We start from the raw sequence: 27,901 nt of genomic DNA, 5'->3' as shown, positions 1-27,901 counted from the left end.
TGGCAGACAAAATGCTTAACATAGGAAAGGGATGATAAATATCAGTTTAGAAGCTAGATTTTTTAGTAAGGTTCTTCTGAGCACAATAAAAGCAGGACTGGGCCCCACATGGAAAGTGGGAGAGGCTAGCACTGGTGGTAAATAAAATAACCCTGTTTAAAATTTAGGAGAAATGACAGCAGGCACTTCAGATTCAAGAGAGTGCTGTAATCCTTATCAACTAATCAAGATTAATATTGAAGTCCCAACTGTGCTTTTTCTTTATCAGAGTAGCAAGAGGGTTTGGGGAAATGTCATTTGACTTTAAGCCATTTTGCATCTGCATCTTTGACTGCGGTACATATTTTTCATTTAAGAGTTGAAATGTCATCTTTACCCATCTGCAAGTCACATTGGGAAGCAGTTCACTTGATTTAGCTTTAAAGTGCCTGTTGGGTAAAGAATTCTGTGGCATTTCTTGCGGTTCATAATCCTGATTGGGATTTTAACTCAGAGTCACAGATCTTCTTTCCTGTGCACTCACTGATTAGAAAGCTCACAGCTTCTCATCATTCATCATTCACCCAGCAGGGATGTTTCAGCACTGCAGAGAAACCATCTTCCTCTTGACAGTGAAAAAAGGAACTTACTGAAATGATTTCTGTAATGATAGTAAAAAAAAATACAATTATATTTTTACCTTGATATTCAGGAGAAACTTATGTCTCTTTTATCAAAAATAAATTAGAGACTCTTGGTTTTGTTTTTCGGAGTTAGCTTGGTGTTTTTATTTTTCACTCTCTTTTTTCTGGCTCTTATGTTTCTCAGCATGCACATTTCTTTGATATTTTGGTTTTGTTTCATATAAACTGTCTAGCTCTAAACAAATGTTGAGAGTCACTATCATTACAGTTAGCTTATCTGAACACAGACCTATATCTTTCTGTATATAAAGTTTTTCTTCCCTCCAATAAAATATTTATACATGCAGTATGTTTCAGGAATTGAACAGGAAAGATCTTCCCCAAAAGTCATGATTTCAAAAGTCAAATAACTGAGGAAATGTTTCCACACACATAAAACATCAAACAATGCATCTGTGTGCAAGGAACTCTGGAAATCAGGCCTTTTGTAAAATACATAAAGATATTAAGGCATTTTGCCTTGTATAACAACATCATGTGAAAGGGCTTCATTTTTGAAAACCTCATTCACCCAATTTGATCCAGGTACGGCTGGCGGACCACGGAGTGGACAGAATGCCGCGTTGATCCTCTACTCAGCCAACAGGATAAAAGGCGAGGAAATCAGACAGCACTGTGTGGAGGTGGCATTCAAACCCGGGAAATCTACTGTGTGCAAGCTAATGAAAATCTCCTCTCCTATTTAAATACCCTCAAGGAAAAAGAAGGTAAATTTGATTTGCTTGCAATTGAATTAGTGTGAAATCAGAGTGCTTCAGCATTCCAGTGCTCCTTGACAGTCATTGTCTTCTGTCATGAGTGCCTTGTTATGTTACAGGTTACTGTTATCCAAGCTTAAACAAAAGCCAGTTCAAAAGAAAATATTTAATTGCAGGAGCAGAGATGTCATTCTCTGTGCTGGAAATAGTGATTCCTAGCTATTAATTGCTTTCCCTTAATATTTACTGAAAATTATTGCCTTATGTGAAGGGCGTCTCTCAATAAGAAAACACATCGGAATGTAGGTCAGGAATCCTAGTTTTGGTTCCTTCATCTACTGTAGATCTCCAGTGTGTTCTTGAGCTGGATGATGTACACATGAGGTTTGATGTGCAGATGGAATATGTCAATTATGGAATGTAAACACAATATAGAAATGTGTAAAAATGTGACTACATTTCATTCTCAAGAAACTGATTTTTCTTTTCTTGATTTGATCAAGTTCTTAAGTCACTTTGAGGACCTTAGGCCAATATAATGTCATGGGTTTGTTTCCCAAACTGAAAGAGAGAAGTGGTTACTCTTTGTCACTGTTGCATCTTGTAGAACTTTGTAAGAAAAGAGATAACAGTTTAGGAGAAATATTATTTAATTAGCTTAGTAATATAATTTCTGAAGAAAACTTGAGTATTTTATGTTACTTCTGCATAATAATACATCACTATAAATTTAGAAACACAGTGACTTAAGCTAAGTACATTTAGCTCATTAATTATATTTTATCTATCCTAATCTATAGCTATTTTCTACAAACATACAAGAGTATTAAAAAAAAAAAAAGAAAGAAGTACAGCCACATACTCAAGGAAAAGGGACATCCTTACAAGAGACATGTATAAAGCAGCATCTAATGCAGAGCTGAGCAAGGGGTGTGCTAGTGAGGTTTCTGCTGGGGGTTAAAGGCACTCTCCAACAGTTAGTGGTGAGTATTACCACCACCATCCCTTTCAGCATGAGTGTTTGGACCAGTAGGATTCCACGTCTGTATTTATTAAAGAAGGAGTTTTCCAGCTACTTCATCTAATATACATGAAAATGTACAGAGGCTTTTAGTAAATCGCCCCTGCAGAACAAAGTTTAGATGCCCCTTCCTCAGAGTAAAGGAGTTAAAACTCTCAGCTAAAGAGAGGTAACAATGGAATCCAAGGCAGCTTACTGTTCAGTATGGTGATTAGGATTTGGATGTGCTGTGATGTCTCGCCGGCTTAGGTGGGTGTGAAATCGGCCCTTATCAGAGTGTGACAGGAAGGCACGGAGCCCATCCAGAGGTAATCTCTGGAGGCCCCCAAAAGCTGATTAAAATGTAACTAGTCTTTGGATGCATAAACATGAGAACAATTTTTCAAGAGCTCAAACTCAGGGCAAAGTGGGTCTTTGCTTAAAAAGCAGATTTGGGGTGTTTCTGGATGAGGGGGCAGGGTTAAGAGGCACTGCTTCTCCCCTCCTCCCTGCTCTCCTTACACCTCAGATTCAGGGCAGGCCAGAGCTGCTCCAGCACTCACTTCTGTGAAACAAGCAAACCAATACCTCTTGAAATTACACAGTTTGAACACTAGGGGTAATTTGAGAATGGATCAAAACCAGGGAGACACCTACCAGCGTTAGCCATGGGGAAACGCCTTCATTTCAGTGCAGTTTGCTGTTGGTAGTTAATGCTGTCTCACTAAGGCTGCTTTGAAGACCTCTATTTTTGCATACTCATGATGGCGTTTCCCTGCTATTTCAGAAATTCAGTCACAGAGCAAGTCGAAGGCTAGTGCTGCACCTCTGCTATCGATCACTTTTGAAATAACAGGTAGGTAAATGAAGGCTTCTGACCTGGCCTTTCAATCAAAAGTGTTCCAAGAAGGCAATAATGTCCCTTTTGGGGGACCTGTGTTGGCTGTATGTACATAATTGACATGTTTATGTAGATTTAAAATAGTTTAATGAATTTGCGCATTCTCAGAAAAATTAAGAGCAATTTGAAAGTGACAGGCCTGAACTTAAACTGATGAAGTTCATTAGCCAGCTAGGAAGCTCAAACAGTTCCCTGTGTTCACTCCTGAACCATTTCAGCAAGTGACTGATGTTCCCTCCAGTCTGAGCTCTGGGAATTACTTCATTGCTATTTCTTATCCTTTTTGTGGGATTAAAACACTGAGCTAGGGCTCCAGTAAGAACTTTACCTTTTAAGACTTGCCTTAACCACAACTCCCTAAAGCATTCTAATCTATATTATTATTTATCAGAATTTATAAATGTAGGGTTAAAGAAGGAGCTGGAGTGCAGGGTGAAGTAATTAGACAGATGATAATCAAGACTCCTAGAGGCCATTGTCATTCTGCCATCTACTTGCCACTAACTTTATTGTTCCATCTCTTCACCTGTCTATTTAGCTGGTTTAGTCATGAAGCTTCTCTCACAACAAGCCTGTGAGATATAGACTGTGTCATCTTTTTCCAAGTACCTTTAAAATTCACACTGTGGAAAAAGGATGGAAGGACACTACCTTTGTGAATAGAATTTATTATACATCTGCAAACACACACTCCTTGTCCATTTAAACACAGAGGAACAGGTTACATAGATGGAATTGTGTGGGTGGTAGAGGATCAGGTCCTGAATCACCTCCAGTCTTTTGAAGACAGCATTCAGCACTTTTGGAAAAAAGGGAAGAATATGTGTTCTTCCATTGCTGATCATAATGTGTTTTAAGGTTGGGTTTTTCTCACTTTTTTGGAGTGAGAGCACTTTAGTTGGAGAGGTTTCCTTCTGTTGATTGCTGTGTAAGCAGTGCAGACCAGAAAGAGGAAAATGAAGTTGTATTTCCTTATGCTGATGCAGCCACAGATTCTCTGTCTCTCCAGTCTGGTCATCAGTGCCACTGGGCCACTGTTCTATTGATGGTTCCTGGAGAAGAATGGCGAGGTTGAGAACTTGAAAAATGTAGCAAATGCTTAAGAACAGAACTGTGTTTTTCAGTTGTTTTTAAAATGTAGTCATGTGGGGTCTGAATATCCTAGTTTTTTTCACTCTGCTTTTGGTTAGGGGCCTATTCCAGCACTGGAAAGCCCAGAGATGGTTCTGCCTGTCTATGTCATGGAGACTGTAATTCATTCCTTACCAGGAAACTGATGCTGATAGAATGCATTAGGAATAGGCCAAGTGACTTAAGAATGAACCAAAAAATGTTTTGTTTAGTTACGTTGAAGGAGAAAAAGTAATTTTCAAAATGCATTCACTTTTCTTTCTATTTGGGCCAAATTTGATCAAATTCTGCACAGAGCTTGTAGTATTACCCACAGTCTAATCAGCATAGAGCATCATGGCCAAGGAATAAAGAACAATTTTTATACCTTACACAAAAGAATATGAAAGCACAGGGATAAGATAAGAGTTTAAACTGTAAATTTCTGCATCCAGCATCATCTTCTCTGAAAGCATCTTTACTGAACACTAAGCAGCAAAATCTGAGCTCATTTATACTAAAATAACTTTTCTCTCTCACTGATGAATTAATTTCTTTTAAAAACAACACATAACAGACCTTGTGTCAGACCTTTGGGCATCATTGATGCGCTGAAACCCAACATTTCAAAAATATTTCAGCATTTTGAGAGATTTACTGATACAGCTTACCTGTCCCCGGAGGACTTCTTGCTTCTCCTACACTCTGTGAGTCATGGAAAAGGCAGATATTGTCAGCATTTGTCTTCATGAAAAGTTTAATTAACAATGTTTGCTGACAAGACCTAGGATTCTTACTGGAAAAATACCTACAAAAATTTGAAGTAGTATTCTTAGTTGAAATAGTATCCTTCTTGCATAAGTTGGTCTCTTTAAAACAGTCACAATTCCTCATATTTTGGAGGAATACAACTGTCACAAAGTTGGTTGAAGCTAAATGGATTGTTACAGTAGCACAGTAGTATCTTCTTTTTGCAGACTCTTAAAAAAAAATCTGGCTGAGATATGGAACATCTGTGATATGAAAATCTGCTATTTTAAGCTTCCTGACAAAAGGTCTTTGTTGTTTTTCTGAGTGCCATCCCGTGAACTAGTGTGATGTTAAGTGTTTTATCCTGATGCACACTGGAGGTGAAGCAAGGCATTATTCTGAATGCTTTTCCTTGTTCCCTGAAGCAAGACTGTGTCTCAAGGGTGTAATTGACCCTTAATTTCAACTGTCTCACTTAGGCAATTTCCTGATTAAATCAAAGTTAAAAAGTACGGTTAGCAATTACTTACTTTTTTTCCCCCTTTTTTTTTTTTTATTTATTTTCCTAGAAACTATTCACTGCAAACTCAATTACTGGCAAATTATGTTTATTTATATCCATGATGTTCTACAGGAGATATGCATACCGTGTTGATTATCATGCATGTTAGGTGTGCATGTCAAACTTATTGAAAAATTCAATGTTCTGTCATAAAGTTTAGTTCCAACGTAGCATTATGCAAATGTTGGAATAATTTTTCCTCTGTTATTTTGTGTTAAGAGATTGGTGAGCTGGAGGCAGTAATGTTTAATGACTATTGGCCATCTGCACCAAAGGAGGCAAGACAGGAAACTAGATTAAGGATACTGATGATTTTTCATTCCCTTTTACCCTTAAAAAGTAAGAATCAAGTGCTTTTTCTGTAACTGGAAAGATCATCTTTTTAGAAAGTCTGAATGGAAAGAGACACACATCTACAAGTACTTCAACAACTTGATGTTTAATTTCAAATTATATCTGTCGTTATTTTGTCAACCTTGCCTCATTTGAGTAGCAACTTACTTTAGAATATGTTCAATCACAGAGCTGTTTCCATCAAGAGACTTATTTGTAGGTGTGGCAGAAAATTACTGAGGTTACTTTTCTGCAGAGAAGTCCTTAGGGAGTAGGATGAGAGTGTTTTATGTTTAGGAATTACGTGTTTCCTCAGTCAGCCAAAGAGAAGACCATGACAAACATCAATTTGCATTCTAGTAGACATTCTCTGCTTAGCTTAATATCTTGCCAAATTCTGTATTTTGAAAGAGGATTAAAATCTTGCTTGTAATAAATGGTACACTTCAGTTTAGAGTTCTGTGACTTCATCTGGCACCTTACAGAGGTGTCCAATTGTTTGTGTAACATAGGAATTGAAAAGAGAGGCCTATAAAGTATGAAAGAAGCACGGTGGTATGGGTCTGTTACAAGCCTTTACACATTTTTAAAAAACAGAATAATCTGCTTTCACAGATGTCTTTATAGACTAATAATACTTTCATGAAAAGTCAATCATTTCGTGCAGTTTTATTTATATATATATATATGGCATATATATGTTATATACAAACATATATTTGTGTAAAACAAAGCCTTTCTTGAAATGAAAATGCTATTGCACAAATCTTATTGCTGAGTGTGCACTTAAAGGTCTGTAGAGTAAAAGAAAAACAAAATTTTGTCTTCAGTTTAACTGTTTCAAGTTATAGCTTAAAAATAATCTTCTAAATATTCATTAACTATGCTTTTGAAGTTATAATATCATATAGGTGCAAACGGATTTATACAGTTTTTGTTCAGTTTCTTCAGTGAAGACATATTCAATGAGACAGCAGGACATCAATTTACACAGCAATGTGAACAACCGTTGTAACATAATCTGTCCATTAAATGAAAGGACTAGGTCCAAGAGGGTGCTGCCCCAGTCTTCCTGATTCCACATAATTGGATTTGGCTCTGTTCATGCAGAGAGTTAACTGACTTCTGTTTTATTTTTTCAAGGCAGGCATTTTTCTATCACTTCATCGGATTAAAATGATGAGATAGCAACCTTTCCGAATGAAGGATGGTTCTGTCAATTAGAGCGGAGTATCATGACTGGTGACATGTGAGAAATGTGTTGGCTTTGTTTTGACAGCCTCGAGGCCGGTCGACCGTAAGCTGTGTACAGGACCTCTTCCCAGCACCTCCCAGCTGTGCCATATCCCATGTCCTATAGAGTGTGAGACCTCGGCGTGGTCAGCCTGGGGACCATGCACCTATGAAAGCTGTGATGACCCTCAGGCCAAGAAGGGTATGTAAAATTTCAGTGGTGCATTTTAAATGACAATTATTTCGTATTCCTAAGTCACTAGGCATCTCTGTCTATGCAAGCATCCTAATATGTGGGATATCCAGTGCTTCTGTGCAACAAAAATGTCATCAAATTAGGACTATGTTTAGCATCACTGCTCTAGCAAAGCTGGCAAAAATGTGAAATGATTACTAGGCTCTCAAGGTTAATTTGGGTTGTTACAGGGCGATTCCAGTTTCAACTCTCAAACTAAAAGGGATACAGTCTGAATATGCATGCAAATCACAGTTTCGTCACTGTCTTGAAAGTACAGAAGCAGCCTTTGAGATGGATAGTGTCCAAGTCACTCAAAGATTCACAGTTCAGTGATAACTTAAGAATTCACTGGTAGACATAGAACATTCCCTGACAAAGAGCTGGGATCATTCACTGTTGATAAGCAACACCATTTTACTGATAATGGTACACATGTGCTTGTTTCAGTTTTCACATATGGTTTACAATTCATTCCTAAACAAAGCACATTGTAGTAACATGACATCAAAATAAGAAAGCAAGAATGCAGTAGCAAGGACCACATGTAAAAAGTCCATGGGTTTCTGGCCATAAATGAGAAAAACTGGCCAAGTCATTGCTGCAGTGTGATTATCTGACACAAGCTGAGAAACCAGATTTAGTTCCTTGATTGAAAATGGTCGTAAGAAAAGGTAGCCACGTATTTTCCCTTGAAGGAATAACTGTAATTACCATGCTAGGTTGGCTCTTGGTATGCTGCTAGCTACACTTCAGTCTGGAGAGCAAATGCAAGTTTTATGTTGCTGTTGCACGGTAACGTGACCCAACCCTGATCAATTCAAGAAAGAAAAAGCAGTTTGGTGTGTAAATCGATGGGATTGAGTCTCCTCTGAGTACAGTGGTCAGGTAGCCTGTTATTTCTGCTGCTTTCTGTCACTGGAACATTTGCTACATTTTCAAGAGTAACGTTTACATTTGTGAAACTGATTTGGACCCCTGCCTAATGGAAATGTATCAGAATGTACTTTATGCAAGTCTTTAATCCCACAGATGTAAGCAGGGAAAATTACGCTTTAGTTTTAAGGGTTCTAATATGTACAGTAAGGGTTGAGAGTTGGAGCAGAGCTGAGGGACAAGAAGCCTGTTGAAGTTTTGTGCTGGTTCCCTGTGCAACAGGGGGGCTCCTGGACAAAGATATTACTTTGTTTAAAATCTGAACTGACAAGAGGAAACCTCTGATAAGAGCATAAGCATTAGTTTGTATAAAAATATCATAATGCTGTGTACTTTTTGCATGACAGTAGCACATTTACCTTTGTGCTACTCTGGGTTGCATTTTGTTCCCATGCTTTTGGTGTTTCAGGTATGTGATAATTGTAATATTTACTCTGGAGACGTACTAGCTGCATGTGCTCAGCAGCACAGGTTAGCTAAACAGATGTATCCTTGTAATTCATATATACAGATATGCCCATTTGTATCTGATTGTACAAATGGGTATCATTCCTCTTTCCCCCATGTCTTGGTTTCCTTTGCAAGGAAAACACATCTTCATGTACAGACACAAAACTGTACTGTGATTTGTCAAGCTCTTGGTTGTATTCTGCTGTTAAGGGATGCAAAGAGTAGGAATTTGCCTTTTGGTTTGCCTATTCTGTCCTCTTGTATTTGAGATGCATGTGAATTGCAGTACTGCTGTCAAGTCAGTTCTGGTGCACATAATGCAACGAAGCAGATGATGAAGTAGAGATGGTTTAGTGCGAATCAAGAGCTGATGTTTAACAGAAGTAATTTTTATAGATAAATTATTTTATGTTGCTTCTCTTTGGCTGTGGTTTAATGAGTTTTTAATATGCTACTCAAAAGGGTAGTTTTACCTGCCTAAGATGATCAATAAACATGAAATAGGCCAAATGCAGGGTATAAAAGATGTTGCAGATCTTTCTGCTATAAAGTGACATTCAGTACTAGGCATTTTTCAATATCCCAGTTTATCTGTTTTACTGCAATATATTGCATTCATTCCTTATTTAACATAGTTATTTTATAGTTATCATATAGTTGTCATCAGCATGGTGTATAGTATTTTCCGGGAACACATTATAACATAAAATCAGCTTTTCATTTTTTCTTGTGCTTCCCTGGTAAACTTCCTGTGTGCTTCCAGTTCTTCTGGGAAAACGATGTAAAAGTTGCATAGACCCTCCCAGTCTTAGAGAAAAGGCTGTCTGTGTGTTTCAGTAATGGTCCTTTACTGTCTGTCATTTGCGTCTTTTGTTGTAGGTAGACACTGGAGTTCTTCTTTGGAAATATCAGCCTTTTGTGGCAAGCTCTGTAAACTTTAAAGACTTAATTTTGCCAAACTCTTCAATACAGAGAAAACAAAGATGCATAGAAATATATTTTTGAAGTATTATTTACTATAATTGAATTAAGAGGCATATCTCCAAGCAGAGGATCAATTCTTGCACACAGAGAGTGTGAAAACTCTCTCCTGTTTAGTTTGCATCTTGGTAGAAATTAAAGAGTTATATGCAGTGTTTTATATATAATATCTGTGTATTACTAGCCAGCCTGAATATTGCGATAAAACAAAGTGGCCTGTGAAGAGATGTGAAAAGGTGCTAACGTTAAAGTAATCTGATCATATGTATCAGAAACTACAGAAAATTATTACATGAGAAACTTTTCTGAATCCATTCAGTCTGGTTAGCATATTCTGACTATAGAATGACTTCTTAAACATTCTTGGGATTATAATCCTTTTCTTTCCATGCCTTGCGTTTTCTGGCAAGTTAGTCTTTGTTTGTAAAGTGGTTTCACTTGATAATCCATCGCTGTTAGAAAATTCCTGAGAAGAAGACGAACAACAAGTTTGAGAAACGTCAACCCAGAAATCTAGTCAAGATTTGTTAGATGAGATGGATCCAGCAAGAGCAAAGCATGAGAAATGAACACTGTCTCCTGGGGAGTATGTATGACTAGGACAAACAAGGGTTAAAGGCAAAGTGTACTGAATAAGCTCAAAACATGTGAAGCACTTGCTGTGATTTACTTTTTTCTGTAATGAGTTCTTCTACCTAATTATCTAGACAGGTGATATGACATGGAGCATCTGCACTGTTTTTTTTACACAGAGGAGAAATAACAGTTCATTCAGATGGAGATAAATAAAAATCTCTTCACTTTGCATTTTATAATTGTATTATTCCACCACTTATATTTTCATGGACATTGCAGGTTTTAAACTAAGGAAACGGCGCATCACCAATGAGCCTACAGGAGGAACGGGAAACTGCCCTCACCTGCTGGAAGCCATCCCATGTGAAGAGCCCTCATGCTATGACTGGAGAATTGTGGGGCTGGAGGAGTGCATTCCCGACAACGAGAAGCCATGTGGCCCTGGTACTCAGGTGCCTGTTGTCGTCTGTGTCAATGGTGATGGTAAGATGCTTTTTCCCATGGTCCACACCAGCTAGATTGAATATATTAACATGTAGTCTGAAAAGGTAGCAGTTTTGGTTGTTCTCAGCTTTCTTAGTCCTTAGGACAGAGCCATCTGGAACAGAGATGTCTTTTAGTATTGGTAGGTAGGATAGGCCTGCTAGCTGCTACACGCCATAGGCTTTCAAAGGTTTCTGAAGAGACTTTGAGAAAAGTAAATAGAAATCAGCTGTTGTTTTTCAGTAGGTCAGACTCATGCCTGCAATGACTTGACTGAATTCCCTGATGTAATCCAACTAACAAATCTGATCTACTGAAGCCAAAACCAAATAAAGTGTGAATAAAGACACATTGCAGTAAGGATAGCTGGAAGAAAAATAGTAATGCGTTTGTTAAAAAACATAGTTTGATGTGTGTTAGGAAGCTGAATTGACAGTCCAGGCTGTCTTTCTTCTTCAAGAGGTCAAAAAGAATACCACCATTATTCAATTATCCTTCTGTGAGGGAAAACAGATTTTGCATGACATAGTCATAAAAACCAGTTTTGAAAGCTGCTTACAAAATACTCTTATCTACAGAAAATTCATGAATTACTGTTGGGAGAATATTCCTTATTCATTAGTAGTATTATAGTCTACTCAAGAACAGCATGTGAATTACAATAATTGTACTGACTACAGTGTAGTTATGCTAAGAGACTTCTAACTCTGTAGAGAATTAAATAAGGGACACCTCTGGTGTTTAATAGCTGCACAAAACGTTTTGTAATTAGATTGGTCAGAAGTAATCAGAGGTGATTACAGGGAGATTTAAACCTTGAGCTTTCAAGCTCAAGAACTTGGGTCATAATTGAGTTTGGGGGCTTAAATTGAAAACCTCAGAGTTATTGTGTAAGCTTTATTTTTCTTCATATGCTTAAGAGAAATGGTAACAATTTTTACAGCTCAGAAAGAGATTAGCCTAGAATGACAGTATTGAACCTATTACATTTTATGTCCCTTGCTCAAAAATTTCCCTTCAGACAGTGTAATTATTTCTGGCCAACACTACTGAAACTATTTGAAATTTTATTTGTAAAAGTTCTCAAATGAAAAATAGCCTTTTCATCATAAGAGCATTTCACAAATAATTCTTTTCTTTTTTTTTCTCATTTTTTTTAAACAGCAAATGAATATATAAGACAAAAAATGTATTTTTTTGCTTTACTAGATTCTGGATAATGTGATTTACCTTTGGTTTTGTGGAGTGGTATTTGCTGACTTCTAACACCTGATTAGCGTAACTTCATCATGAATTGTAATATAGATGTTTATATTAACTATAATAAATTGTAACCATAATACCTTTGGAGCACACAGTCCATCAAGCCTTTAACTGTGTTTTCTGCATGCAGTAGTTCTCTCTTGTTCTGCTTCAAACTTGCAGGATTTGTTCTCTGCAATGCATGGGCTGAATTTGGCCAAATTTGCCTTAGAAGACTTGTGATTACATATTTTTTACTCCCAATATTAATCTTTTTCTTTTTCTCTGAGTCTTTCTGAATTATATGGCATTATACATTATCTATGCCAACAATCTGTTTTAAGAATGAGAAGTGTAGCTTTGGCCATGTGCCTGTCAGTCTTTGAGATTAAATAGTTGTGGGCACAGCTAGAATAACAGGAGAAAACAAATTGCAGTTATGGTTTATTTTGTAAAGATCTGGTCACCCACAATGATATGTGTTCAATATCTTGTGATGGGAGTGCAAAAACATTGGAGGATAATGTAGTGGATTGTCTCAACTCTTCCTTGTAATCCCTTCCTTCTCTTAGTAAAGGATCTCCTGTGATCTTCACCAGTAATGCCAAGAAGCTTTTGCTAAGGACACTCCTGAGAACGATTAGCACAATACTGTAGAAGAAAACAAAGAAAGGACCCACCAGCCTCATTAGGTGTCCTGTCAAGCCAGCTCTGCTCAAGCATCTCCTTAATTTGCCAGCAAAAGCACCCACACCACAGAAAATCCTGTACACAACGCTTAAATACTCACCTAGATGCACACAATCCTCTCTTGTTGTGGGCATCTAGATTACACTCTATAAAATCTAGGAGCAGCACCTTGCAGTGAAGGTTATTTCACATCAAGCCCTGCAGCTGCAAGGTAGTTTGCAGTAAAATTAAGTCTGGAGAATACTACTCTTGCATTGTCTAACCATCGTGGTTTAAAATGAACATCGTATGAAATTTAGGGTATTCATTGCCCTTTGAGCAATTCTTGGAGAAGACTACGCTGGCTGTCAGTTAAAGGGTGTGGTTCAATTGACTGGATACATAATTTGCGTGGTAGTCATATGTTACTATAGTTTTAATCTAAATGACATAAAGGAAATTGCATTAATTTTTAAAGGTAGGAGTGAATGTGCAAAGAAACATGTAGAAAAGCATTATCACAAGTTAGAAATGCTACTTAAATTGATCTAATCTTTGCTTAACAATACTCTTCAGTGTCTTCAATATATTTTTTTCTTTGAGTTCATATGAATTAATTAGCCAATCTTAAATCGGTGTTTGGACAGGAGAAGTTGAATCAAAAGGACTACAGTATATTAAAACAAAAGTGCATTTTCCACTAGACTTTTGCTATATAAAATGAATAAGGCTGGGGTTTTAATTTTCAGAATAAGCATTGTACTGTAAGTGTACTGCTTTCGTGTAAGATAAACTCCACACTGATGAGTATCTTCTCTTTCTGTTGATGCGTTGTTATATACATTTAAAGCATAATCAGTGGAGATGACTTGACCTGGGTGTTTTACTTTACAATTAGAATCAAATGGCAGTGTTTGTGAGGTTGTTTTGTATAATTAGAATGATCTTCTCTCTTCAATTTGTTGTAAAGACAAGAGTCATTACAGCCTTTGAGACAATACCAAACAATAGATTATCCTCCCGTGTTGTTGCTGGAGGCCTGTGTTTGTCATTCTCTTTCCACAGCGGTAATCAGAATTTTCATTCAGGCTGAAAAAAAATATGACAGTCAGTACCCCAGGTTGTCATTCCAGAGGCTATAATGAACTTAGATGTATTTTATTATATAAATGGAACTTCAGCATTTACTATGGAGAGAACATCTGCAGAATATTTATTCTTAGTCTTCCAGGGAATTTTACAAAGGAAGTCCTTTAAGTGAAAAAGCTCATTTCTGTTGTAGAAACTCCAAGATTGGACAGAAACTGATCAGAATTTCTCCATTGTATAAACTATTTTAATAATTAGAGAACTGTGGCTAATCTTCCATGCTACAGGTTAGTTTTTGCTAGTGGTAGAATTAGGATGATTTTTTTTAAAATTAAAGTTATTTCAGGTATTTATATATGTATGCAATATCTATAAGACATACTTGCATCCATGCACACACATAAATATATATATATTCTCTATTATTAAATTCTTTAATACAGTTTAGAAGAGCGTTTTTACAGTAGATGAACTTGGCCTATTTCTCTGTAGCTATGGAAATCTATGAAGAATACTGTTTCAAAAATATTTCTGTATGATTTAAAGACTTAGTCTTTATAGTAGGAAATCTGGCCAATTCTCCCCTCTGTAGCAGCTACATTAATGCTATGAATACGTAAATAGGGCAAAATTAGTTTGGACAGCATTTCCTTAAAATCTGCAAAATTAACTACTGCTGAAAATGCCTATGGAATGATGGTTCACTCGCTATGGTTTTCTTAGGTTTTCACCTTTGGGCTGAACTCTGTAGTACGGGTACCAGCAGTGGCTGTGGTGTCAGCAGTGTGTTTCTGAATCCGAGATACTAGTTTGAAATCATTTGCTCATTTTTTTTTAGGAATGTTTAAATAAATATATTGGTTTATAGCCTTTATAACATAATGGGCTTTGTACCACTGCACACGTCTTTCAATAAAATAGGTCTTTTGAAGGGAAAATTTCCTCTGGACCTTGTTCAAGCTCAGTAATTACTGGGTTATGGTTAGCTCTGCAGGGAGAGGGAAAGACTCATTGCCGTTCTTCTGTCTCGCAACCATGTGAGATGGCTGGGCTTGGAAGAGGGAGCCATGGTAACAACAAAGCTCTTCATGTATGTGCAAATTCCTGCAACTCTTTGAAATAGCAAAATTGTTCCTTAAATTCTGTAGGCAGAGATGTGTGTTCATTGAGCTGAGTGCCCCAAGTTCTCTTCTGGTATCTGGACATAAGTGGGTGACAGGTCTGGCCTTTGTGAGACTGGAGTACAAATTCCAAGCAACAGTGATAACAGAATATCCTGATGTAATGCGGGTGAGCTACCCTGTTTGCAATGTTGAGAGGCAAAATAATGGTGTTGGTAGTTTATTAAAACATGCAGAAAGTGGACAAGCCTGTTTTGTTAAGATACTCAGATATAAACATTTCAAACAGATTAGGTTAGCTACTTTGTGTGGAGTGATTCAAACGCTGTACTTTCCAAAGTGGAACAGTGTAATTTTCCTTTATTTCTGGTATTCTCAGCTAGCATGACTGACTAGAAGACATCATCCTTCAGCCATATGATGGTCCTGTGGGATTTAATCACTTTGTTATTTTTCTCTAGACTCAGAAATACTCATTTCTGAAATATTATGTTCCTTTTACTGAATTTAACTTTGCAGAAAAACATACAAAATTTCTTCATGTATTTTAAATTCTTTTTCACAGCTTCCCGATTAACATGTGTATTTTGTTTCTTAATTTTTAGGTTGTGGCTTTACATCTTCTTACAATAGGCATCTAATTAAATATATAGAAAAACCTTCAGGAAAGAAACGAGATATACTAATAAAACCATTTTTACTTAAAATATTGTGGCTAGTTTAAAATCATTACTTTCCGTATACTAGGATTTGAATCATATATGCTAAATGAGCAGCTGTTGGTCTTCATTCATTTTCATAAGAGGAAAGACTAAGTGAATCAATGGAAAGTTTATAGGAGTGTCTAGTTATAAAGATTCTACTTCTTTTGCCTTTTCTATTATGTGGTTATTTGGACTGGAAGAAGAAACCATCAATCTGATTGGATTTTTGATGAATATTTTAAAAGAAAATACCTACTTTTTGTCACTTTGTGTTCTTTAAAAAGAAAGAAGAGCCAAATTCAAATTCAAATTACATTGAATTATTGAGTTAATTCTGGAAGAGAACCCAGATCAAAATCTGGCCAATCCTCAACAGTCAATTAGTCGAAAAATACAATGGCTAATGACAGTTTCTTTCAGCACATACTGCCTTATGCTTACAGGAACTTGGTTGTATGTGCATTAGTCATCATTTCCCAATATTAATTTCCTATCTAATGTCATTACAGAATTGATTGGAACTGTTCTTTTCTTCCTGACAGCTTTTAGGCTGACCATCTTAGGCATTTAAACAAATGTAAGACGCATACTCTGTTCTTCACTGTAAATACATAAGGTGTAAAATGTATAACCAAGTCCTTTCTTTCTTTTGGTTTGTCTGGCAACATAAAAATTACTCAGTATTTTACTGGATGCTTATTATACATCAGTTTGTTACCGACAGTAAAATTGTCTGTTTAAAGGATCTTAAAATTGATATTCTCTGGCCATTCTGTTTCAGAGCATTGGATTTTTAAGCCATTTTTATTTAACAAGATTTGCTTTATTTAATATAAAGCAATACAAGGAAAAAATTACTGCACAGTACTGCTGAAAGTATCCCATTTCAGTTCGGTAGTCAGGAAGCTTGATAATTGATAATTCTTCTGTCAATGAAAGGTCACGTTTAGTATGTCATATTATTTCCTTTTTGTGTCTCATCTTGACATTAGAGAAGTGAGTATATCCCTATTAAATTCTGTATCAGAATGGATGCTTTTAGTGTTTGTATAATAACATGATTTGATTTTATTATATGGGATGACTTTAAAAGATATTGAGAAAGCAAGTGATGTATTTATAGTTAGCCTGGAATGTGATGTAATGATTAGTATGGACAATGCCTGTAAGTGACATTAATGTTCATAATGAATATGGTTAAGTTAAAAATGTGTGGGCCAACCTAACTACCAAAATCTTTTTCTATTTTCATAGATAATAATTTGGCTTAGTGAGATGATTTTGCTGGGTTTGGGCATGTTTACTTATAAAAGGTACTATAACAACTTTACAGAAAATGAAGTATTGGTGTACTTAAAATTTACTGGACATCAAGGAGTAGAGGTTGCTGTAGGGGGAAGAACAAATATTTTCCAAATGTAAAACAGAGAGTGCAATTACATGTTTCATGTGATGCACACTCTTAGTAACTTGCTTTTGTTTTTGATGACATGACCAGATGGAAAAGCAGGCTATTATAATAACTGCTTGTAATAGCAGTGGGCAAATGAGGAGGGGGAATTTTGATGCTTGAGTTTTGATTTGCATAGCAGCCTGCAAAGCAGAAACTCAATCCTGATTTGACTCCAAACTGTCATAGAGAGAATACTAGTGTGGCAATTGTGGATGCATTTTAAAATATTTGTTTTGGGGGAAGGTCAGTTTAATGCTTTACATTTTTTCCCTTTGTCATTTTAAATTATGTTGTTATGAAACAAGTAAAACAGATATTTATGGACTTATGGGTGGATTATAAAACCGGATTTATAGAACCAATGCTGAACTTGTTTGGGTTTGTGTCATGGGTTAATGGCCTAAAAGCAGACTCCAAAAATACAAAAATATTTTTACAAAACATACTAATAAAAATAATGTTACATATAATACTGTTACATATACTAATATTGTTATATATTTATAAAATAAAAATCATTTTCTTGGAAGATACTACACAATACTAATCAGTAATACTTATGATAAAATGTTCTAGGACAGTATCCACCCATTAGATTTGATGGTAGTCAATTTTCCACACAGTGTTAGAGTCTACTTCTGCTTTTGTCCCATAAGTTCACTGGCCAGAGCCGTCAGTGTTCAGGGTCAGTCTAATACCCACGGCAGAGTTATGTTTTTCATTTGGCTTCTATTTTAAACTAGAAAATTGGAAAGAAATACTAAGTCAAAATTAAGTGGCTTAGGATGCAGAGTCAAGACCTTAAACATTAGGAAACTTAGGTTGTTTGTCTGATCCTTATGCAAATATAGCAGATGAAGTCTTTAATTATTTAATTGTGCTTACATGACATTTTCCCCACAGAACCTGCTACTTATTTGTGAAATGGATATATCTCCTTTGGGGATTAAGTGGGCATTTTGTAGTAATGAATGCTTTGTCTTTGAGACAACTAGCTGTGGTTGTCTCATTCTTCATGATTTAATTTTGCTCTCCTTTTCTTCATCATCAGCAAAATATAAATAATACTGACCTACCACATCTTGAGTGTTCAGAAAATAAATGCATTAGTGCTATCATAGAAAGATCTTAGGAAAAAATTACCAGTTCTGCTTTAATAACACTTTTAATTAATGTATGCTAAATAAAACATAGGCCTAGTCCTTGAACAAAGAGAATAGAACTAAAAATACCAAATAGCTTCTCATTAAGGAGTTTACAGTCAGTGAACTGAAGGAGGAAGAGGCCCAGTAGAAAAATAGGAAGCATGTGATCATGCAATTTTAAAAAAAAAGCATTATACAAAGGCAACTTTAATTCTAGCATTTACTATTATTTGGTTTCTTAACATAAATTTGGGGGTAAATGGATTAGCAATGTAAATATTAGGAAATATTGGATGTTTGGCTTTAAATTTTACTGATTTCAGACATCACTTATTGGTACTGATATTATTTTATAAATAGCAAGTTATTGCATTAGTGTTTTCCAGAGGAAAATATATTAAGTAGATTATTAAATTCCTTGTTCTAAATATCTCAGAGTGTATGTAATTTTTTTAAGGGGGAAAAAGAATAGTGCTAGCTAGAAGCTTCTTAAATTTTTTGGGTGGCTTCTATAAAACCAGTGATACCCTTCTAGCAGAGGGAAGGGGGTGTAATTTATCTCCAGGTTACAGCTGATTTCTTGAGTAGGTGCAAGACTGCAGGGAGATCTGTCAGATATCCGTGACCCTGTTGTTCGCTTGTATAACTTACTACCAAAGCAGTAAAGTTATAACATCCTTGTATTTTCACGTGTTCCTGTTACTGTTGGTTTTGCTGTGTGACATTATTTTATTTCTTTAATTTAGCATAGATTTGTAAGATGTAGTGGTATTTATCTCTGGTTGCTTTCCTGAGAGCTTTTTCTCTGAATCCATATACTGTGGGGCTGGGAAAAGAAACAAGCAAATGCATAAGTTAGTTTTAGTCTTCTAGAGAAGAATCAGTTATGAAAATATTTCCAAAAGACAAAATTAATTCATAGTCTGAGCAGCCTAAGGGCATTCTGTGCCTTCCACTTGTAATGATGAGAAGATATTCACTGCAGGATGGATAAAAAGATGTTCTCCGAAGACTGCATTTTATCTGCCAGTAGTGGGACATGGACAGAAGTATCCATGAAATTAATTATAAAACTGTTTCTCAGAAATGTGTAAACATGACAGTGGCAGTGATCTCCTTTACACCTCTCAAGTGCTGTGTTTTAACTGTGATTTAATTGAGCTGTCATATTACATATAGAGTGACAAGTCTCTAGAGTGACTAGCTACAGCTGAATGAATAATGCAGAGGAAATATTTATAATCATCTTTTACTATGCAAAATAATTTTTCTTATTCTCTTAAAACCCCTTTTAAATTACAGGTATAGTTCTGTGGCAAGAAGTATCACAGGTAATTATGAATGTATAGTTGTTAACTTACTGCAAATTCACCACTTTATAGTAGTGAAATACTAGATAGTTGACAAACTAAGAAGTTCATGTAATGTTCTGTCAACTGTGTGTTCTTACTCATTCTCTTCAGCTGTGGGTTATGGTCTTGCATTAGAGAGAAGAAGAACATTTAAATTTTGGAGACTGGGTTCCAGGAAAATACTCGGTGCTGAAACTGCTGTCCTGGGGTATTTATTAATTTATGGTGCAACTTTGAGAGCTTATGAGCTTAAATTTATAAAGTTATCCTCCAAAATTCATACTTAAGCAGAAAATTAGAAGCCTGAAATTCATTTAAGTTGTAGATATTTACTGTTGCTTTGAAAACAGTCCATTTAAGGTAGCTGCTTAAAATACAAAGATTCACGTCTCAGTGTAGGGATTATTGAAAAGATAGACTGTGGCAAGCACTGTCATTCTACTGACATTAGTGGAGCTGTCACACTGTTTTTGTGCTACCATTTTTGTAGTCTTGCCTATTATCTCCTTCTTATGCTTCTATTCCTACCTCAGATCCCTGAATGCTAATCAAATTTAGATCAGCACATCAAAATTAAGTCATTTCTGATTGAACTGATTTGAACTCATTGGCATTCCATGGCCTTTCCTGGACTTGCTCTCCATTAAATCTTGAGCTTACTGGAGGCGAGGGCAAAATGTCTAAAATAGTGCTTACAGTAAAACGCGTGTGAAGCCTTTCTAAAGTGTACAACACTCTACTTGTTCATGTCTGATGAATTTAAAAAATTGATTAAAACCCAGTAATGAAAAAATAATAATACAATTCCCAGTGAATAATAAAACTTCCTGTTTTCTAAATAAACAAAAAGACATAGTGCTATGCTAAGATGGATGCATTTTGCATTTTCAAGTCAATACATTTTAAATCTGACTGTTACCAATGTTCACAATTACACTAGAAATATTTATAGAATCTGTCAAATTAATTTTTTCACTGTTAAACACAATAGAATTTCTGTAACACTTCACAAACAAACAGAGTAATTTTTATACTTTTAAAATATAAATAGTGTTTTTAAATACTGTTATTATTTTTGAAGCCATACGTTTGTATCTTTTTCTCACTGTATAAATTGTGGCTTGGTTGGAAAAAGTTTATGAGAATGTCCATTTTATCTTGGGACAAGCTGTATCTTTTTAAGGTGAGATAGTGTTTTGCCAAGAGTTCTGAGAAATACACTGTGAATTTTAAAATGATCTGATCTTTTTGCACTGTCTTCTTGTTTCCTTATAGCTCTGTCAGCATTTTTCTTCTCCCTTCCCCACTCAGCTTAAAATGGCCTATTGGTCTGACATATTGATCTCACTTGGTCCCAAGACTAATATTGATTTTATTCTCAATGGGACCGTAGCCTGTCATCGAACTTACTTTTTCTTTCATATCAAGATGATGTTTGGTTGGCTTATTTGATGCTAGAAGGCAACCATGTTTGGTTATGATCAATACACTTGCATTCTCTGTTCCTTATCATTCTCAGTAAGACCACAATAGCAAACAAACAATGAAAATGCTTCAGCTACCTGTCAGAAGGTAAAAAAATCTTACTTCTGTTGTTAGGAAATATGTAGGTACTCCACTAGGCTCCTTATTGGCAATATCGGACTAGTATTTCTATGGTAAGTGTGTATTTTGCATTAAGGTACAGCTGATTTTCTGATAAAAGAATATCATGTTTATACCCCTGGTGGAAGAGGATCAGGTCAGGGAATAAGTCCATGGGCCCTGATGTGATGCATCCAAGAGTGCTGAGTGAGGTGGCAGATGTGATTGCAAGGCCACTCTAAAATCTTTGGTCAGTCATGGCAACTGAGAGAAGTGCTCAAAGACTGGAGGCAAGCAAATGTCACTCCTATCTTCAGGAAAGGTGAGAAGGAGGAGCCAGAGGACTACAGGCTGGTCAGCCTCACCTTGATCCCTAGGAAGGCAGTGGAACAGCTAATTTTGGAAACAGGTAGGCAAATAAAATCATCAGGAGTAGTCAGCATGGCTTCATCAGAGGAAGTCGTGCTTGACCAACCTGATAAACTTCTATAATGAAATGCTCAGTCTGATGGATAAGAAGGGATCAGTAGATACTGTCTTCCTGGACTTCAGTAAAGTTTTGACACTGTCCACCATAAAATCCTCATAGAGAAGTGTGAGCTGGATGAGTAGACAGTGATGTGGATCAGAATCTGGCTGAATGGCTACACCCAGAAGGTAATAGTCAGTGGCACAAAGTCTAGTTGGAAGCCAGTAACAAGCAGGGTACGCCAGGGGTCAATACCACATCCAGCCTGTTTGACATCTTCCATAATGGTCTGGGTGATGGGGTAGAGTGCACTCTCAGCAGACTTGCAGAGGACACAAAACTGGGGGCAATGGCTGATATGCCTGAGGGCCATGCTGCCATCCAGAGGGACCTTGACAGGATGGAGAAATGGGCTGACAGGAACCTCATGAAGTTCAACCAGGAGAAGTGCAAAGTCCTGCACCTGTGGAGGAATGACCCTGTGCACCAGGACGTGCTGGAGGCCACCTCAGCTGGAAAGCAGCTCTGCAGAAAAGGACCTAGGAGTCCTGGTGGACTCCAAGTGGAACATGAGTCAGCAGTGTGCCCTTGCTGCTAAGAAGGCTAACGATATTCTTAGCATATCTATTAGGCAGCACTACCAGCAGGTCAAGAGAGGTGATCTTTCTCCTCCACTCAGTATTGCTGAGGCTGCACCTGGAAGACTGGAATCCAGTTTGGGGCTCCTCACTACAAGGCGCCCATGGACTTGCTGGAAAAAGTCCAGCGGAGGGCTACCAAGACGATCCAGGGACTGGAGCACCTCTGCTATGAGGAGAGGTTGTGAGAGCTGGGACTGTTCATCCTGGAGAAGAGGAGGAGGCTCAGGGGGAATCTTATCAATGTCTGTAAATACTGTAAGGGCAGGTGCAAAGGGGACAGCCAGGCTCTTTTCAGTGGTGCCCATTGCCAGGACAAGAGGCAGCGGGCACAAAGTGGAAAGCAGGAGGTTATGTTTAAACATCAGGTGCTCCTGCTTGAGCAGCAGTGTTGGACCGGATGGCCTCTAGAGGCCCCTTCCACCCTCAACCATTCTGTGATGTTTCAGATTTTGTTTACTTTGTCTTGTTTGCTTGGAGATACATAGGAAAGCATCTAAACTAAATGCAAAAATAAATCAGTTAAACTATATTAAATGTTCATATGAATCCTCTTATTCAGAATTAAGATGGCCTAAATTCTATTTGTTAAGAATTTTCTCTTTCATTCTGAATAAGGATGCCCATACAAAATGTTAATAGAGTTAAACTAATCTCCTTCAAAGTCACATTTTAATTAATTTGGATTAATTCTTCAGTATTCCTGTTTAGATCAGTCTTTTTTCAGTGTCACTCACATCCTTTCATGTCAATGGATATTCAGTGGTATCAGAATTAGCGAAAAATTCAGTTATCATCTGCAATAATAAAGACAGTCTTTGACAGTGTGCATAACACAAAATATGCTGTACAACACCTTCACTGTGCCTCTGTATGTACAGTGGAAGAACTGACCTCATGTATAAAAATGGTATTTTATATATATACATGTATTTTTATTTAATTGGGAGCTTCACAGGTAACCAAGTGATTTCTGCATGTTTTGTGGAACTGATACTGCCCTTGTTATCACAGTTACAAAATTCAGTACATAAATACAGTGAGAAATGGAAAACCATTTTCCATATTTTCTAGGTGAAATGTATGTAATTTGGTTGTTTAACCTGAGAAAATCTATTAAAGAATAGTGAAAAATAAGAGATTAGATAAAGGAATAAGTAAAGTTTTAATGTAGATACCACAAAACATTCTTCTTGTTAAGATGACAAAGAGAGCAGAACAGTTTCTTCTTGCTTATTTTCATTCTCCTTGAAGAATTCAAGGGTAAATAAGAGTTTTGCACTTTTTTGGCAAAAGTCTAAGTTGTGTTGTTTTTTTTTTTTTTTTTCCCTAGCCAAATACCTCAGGTGACTGTGCTGTTAAATATATATATTTCCAATTTAACATAGTTATATAATATTATATGTTTCATATTGCTGTTTACTCTGGCCTTCCTACACATGTGACAGATGGCACTGCATTTTACTTGTAAAACTACTATTTGGATAAAGAAATACTATTCCTTTCCCTGTTTTTATTTCCCTCTGTCAAATTTAGACTGTATCTACAGGACTGTAATCCTGATAGATGACTCTAATATAAATGGAGATACATATGTTCTTCTGTTATCAGACATGAAAGTGGGATTACCGGAAGCATTAACATTGTGTCTGAATGTGAGTTCATTATTTTTAACCAGTCATATCTAAACAACATCCAGAGATATTTTCAATCTGAAACAGTATTAGAAGGAAATATACGTATTCTTCATTTTTGTTTCAGAGTTATCCTTTTGTGGCTTTCATTATTTCAGAGTAAGGAATGTTACTCTGGGTGTGATTGTTCCTGTAACTGTTATGCATGTGATGCAAACCTTTACTTGATGCATGAAGGAATACTGACCTGGATTTCTTAGCAGTGACTCCCTTTTCTTGAAAATTGGATGACTGAAACTTTGGATGATCTTAAGGGCAGGAAAGGCATTTTTGAAACCAAAGCTGCCTTATCTCAGTAGCAGAATGGCTTTCAAATCTTTCAGTATTTCTATCAACCACCTGAATGGTGTCACCTGTCATTCACTGTCATTCGCATTCTTTCTACATAGCTGCAAATACACTGTGTTGTGAGGAAGGTTAGCAGACAGGCTAGCAATTAAGCTAGAGCTGAAGTGTAGCAGTAGCATATAGTGGTCTACTTACACAGAGGCAACAGAAGCAATCAGATACTGATAGTAACTGGATTTCCCCATCCGTATGGGGATTCTTGAAGCCACTGCCTTTCCATTCCTCAAAAATATTTTTTGCCTAAGGTGAATACCCAATGAAGATTGAACATGGTCATCATTGAGAAGTTATTGCTAGTAAAATGTACTACTTCACATTTGCATGCTTGGAAAATGTGGTTTTTAAGAAATAGAAAATCTCAAGAAGATTTTTTTTCTCAACTATGTTGTCATGCTCTTATCTTTGATTTAAGAAACACTCAATGTAGTAGGTTTCTAGGATCCAGCCATTTTCCTTTTTCATGTCATGAACAGTCAATGCCATGAACAGAACAATTGCAAATGTTTGCTTTATCAAAGCCAAAAACACGTTTTAAAATTATATTTTTAAAGGTCTTCATGTCTTCTAGTGTTTGCATAGCGAAAGTCATAAGTAGTCTTCTCTGTGTGTCACAGTTTTGTGTGTGCCATCACAGTAAGCATGTAAATGATACGAAGGTTTATGTGCTTGTGCTAGCAAGTTTCTCATTTGAAGAAAAATCTATCCCTGTTTATGAAATTCATGATGTTGATTCTTTTTAATAATGAGCTCAAGTGTCGTGTTCATAATTTTCTTTTAGTAAGCAATAGCGTGTTATTGTTTGAAATTTCACAAAGAACCAAAACAACAGTAAATTTTCACACACAAATTGCCCAGTCAGTTTATGATCCAGCAATGCATTCATATCATTATACTATTAGAGCAACTTTCTTACATTTTTGCATAACAAACAGATGTGAGAAATATTGGAGTATTTGTCTTCATTGAAATCAGTGCCATTTCTACTTAGGCTTCTTAGAAGAAAAAGACTTCACGAACATTAACCATCAACTAATTAAGACATACTTAATTAAATGCAAATGCTACTTAGCAAAACCAATTGAGAGAAAGGCATGTGATTAGGGAATTGCCAACTGATTTAACACTTAGAGCTACCAGCACCTAAGCAATAGAACTGAATGCAGAAGCTTCACTTAGTAAGAACAATAATAGGAAAAATTGCACCATCTTTTTACATTGTGTTGAAAAACCTTGAAGCTAATGAAGTAGAATACATTGAGAACATAAATTATATTTTAATGTTGCTTAATGTTCAATAATTAGAGAGGTTTAAATATTTTTAAGATGCTCACAATTTGTCTACCTACCTCATGCAGAGAGATTTTTTGGCAGCTGGTCATCCTGTGACTAGAACAGAAAACAATTGTATATAAGCTAACGTAGTGCTGCTATTGTTTTCAAGGACACTGCTGTTTTACCAACATTAAAGCTTACATTGACAACCTTTATCTTTGAGGTAGATATAAATAAACACTGTCAAGATATTTTGAAGGCTGCTGGGATTAATAAAACATTTAAGAGTTTCCTCATGTCTATCAAAGTATGCATTATATATAAAGTATTGAACTGATTCAAGAACAAAAAAAAATGGTCAGTCATTCTGATACTGTTGCATGTGCTTTTTTTTTTTCTCCAAATACTCTTATTTAAGAATCTTTTACCAAACAAGGCAGTAAATGATGAATTGCATGTAAATATTATTGTTTCCCTTTTCAGTGGCTTATTTGATTAGGTTTTCAGGGATTAACTACTAAATTCTCCCTACAGGAAAATCTGGGTCAACCTTTTGCAATAGTGTATGCATTTTAATTAGAGACATGCGCTATGAGAAAGACAGCTTTACTCAGTTCCTTTTGTGTAAGAAAAAAAAAAAAAGAATTGCCCCCTCAAAATTCATTCACTGTATGTGACTGAATTTGCACTCAGCAGTTCTGATAAAGTCATGAATAAGCAGGTTTGGCAAGCACCAAAAGGGCAGTAAAATGAAAGTATTACAAGCCTCCACTTTTATTCTGTGCATAGTTCACAATATAGTTCTCTACTTATTCTGATGGATAATAATAAAAAAAAAAAATCCCCATTACTGCTGCAGAACTGTGGTTTGGAAGAAAAAGTTAAATTGCTATGACAGTTCATGCTAGGCAGACAGGATTTATCCTTTTCTGGTGAACTTTGAGGACTGATAATTGCTTGGTGATTTGAAATTAGTATAATAGCATTACAAATGAAAATGATAATGTTAATTTATTATTGTGTTTGATTACTATTTCCTTTTTAGCAGATACAAGGTGCCTTATCATTTGGAAATGTCTGATTTTAATGATGTTTTTAATAGTGTTTTTGTAGCATGAAAAATTGCCCATTTTGTATTAGACTAGTCAGCCAACATACAGACAAGGTTATTAGTGAGGAAAGTCTTCAAATTTGAACAAGTTTCTGTTTTCCTTTATTTCAGTGTTTTGTCTGAAGTTTTTTCCTCATGTTTCCTTTAGAATGATAGCTAAAAATTAAAAAAAAAACCTTTTCTATATTATTTATATATATATATTTATATATACATATTATTTATTTTAATCTATTTATGATATTCTTGTAATTTCAAGGCATTTATATTTTAGACTGGTATTTTCTTGCATATTTTCTGACCTGAGTCATAATTAAAGCAGATATTTAGGTACTTCAAAACAGTAAGAAAATTTTTAAATGCATTTTTGCTAAAGACAGCTAAACTATCTTTGTCTATCTATGGAAATAATGCAAAAATTGTAAAACAATAACGTATACAAACTCTTAATGGAGAGGTATATGCTTTACTAGCTTTGGGTATGGAGAGTTGCTCAAGTTGGGGTTGAGAGTTGGGGTTATTTAGCCTGGAGAAAAGAAGGCTCTGGGGGAGACCTTATTATGGCCTTCCAGTACTTAAGGGGGGCCTACAGGAAAGCTGTGGAGGGCCACTGTACTCAGGGAGTTTAGTGACAGGACAAGGGGAAATAGTTTTAAAATAAAAGAGGGTAGGTTTAGGTTAGATATAAGGAAGAAATTACTCACTATGAAGGTGGTGAGGCACTGACATAGGTTGCCCAGAGAAGCTGTGGATGCCCAATCCCCAGAAGTGTTCAAGGCCAGGCTGGATGGGGCTTTGGGCAACCTGGTCTAGTGGGAGGTGTCCCTGCCCATGGCAGGTGGGATTGAAATAGGTGATCTTTAAGGTCCCTTCCAACCCAAGCCATTCTGTGATTCTGCGAAGTAAGTTCAATATGAAAAACAGAATATAGTGCAGACTGGATTTTACTGAGTTTTGAATATATACAGCATATTTTCACAGCTAATCAAAGGCTGGGTTGCTCTAAATAGGCAGAGTTCACACAGCAGCTTTGGCTCCTCAGCTGCTTTGAGAAGGTTGTTGAATGTGCTCAAAGGCTG

General features: G+C 36.3%; 1 protein-coding gene across 1 annotated transcript in view; it reads left to right on the top strand.

The window, feature by feature from the left end:
* Window positions 1-27,901, top strand: part of THSD7A (thrombospondin type 1 domain containing 7A) — a 205,442-nt gene that overhangs the window by 95,909 nt on the left and 81,632 nt on the right. The window contains 4 exon segments of the mRNA XM_040550373.1: window positions 1,209-1,390; window positions 3,169-3,237; window positions 7,317-7,472; window positions 10,728-10,931. Coding sequence (XP_040406307.1) covers window positions 1,209-1,390; window positions 3,169-3,237; window positions 7,317-7,472; window positions 10,728-10,931 — 611 coding nt within the window.

Source organism: Cygnus olor, chromosome 2 (genome assembly GCF_009769625.2).
Source record: "Cygnus olor isolate bCygOlo1 chromosome 2, bCygOlo1.pri.v2, whole genome shotgun sequence".
In the NCBI taxonomy this organism is placed as follows: domain Eukaryota; kingdom Metazoa; phylum Chordata; class Aves; order Anseriformes; family Anatidae; genus Cygnus; species Cygnus olor.
This window is presented reverse-complemented; position numbering and strand designations above follow the sequence as displayed.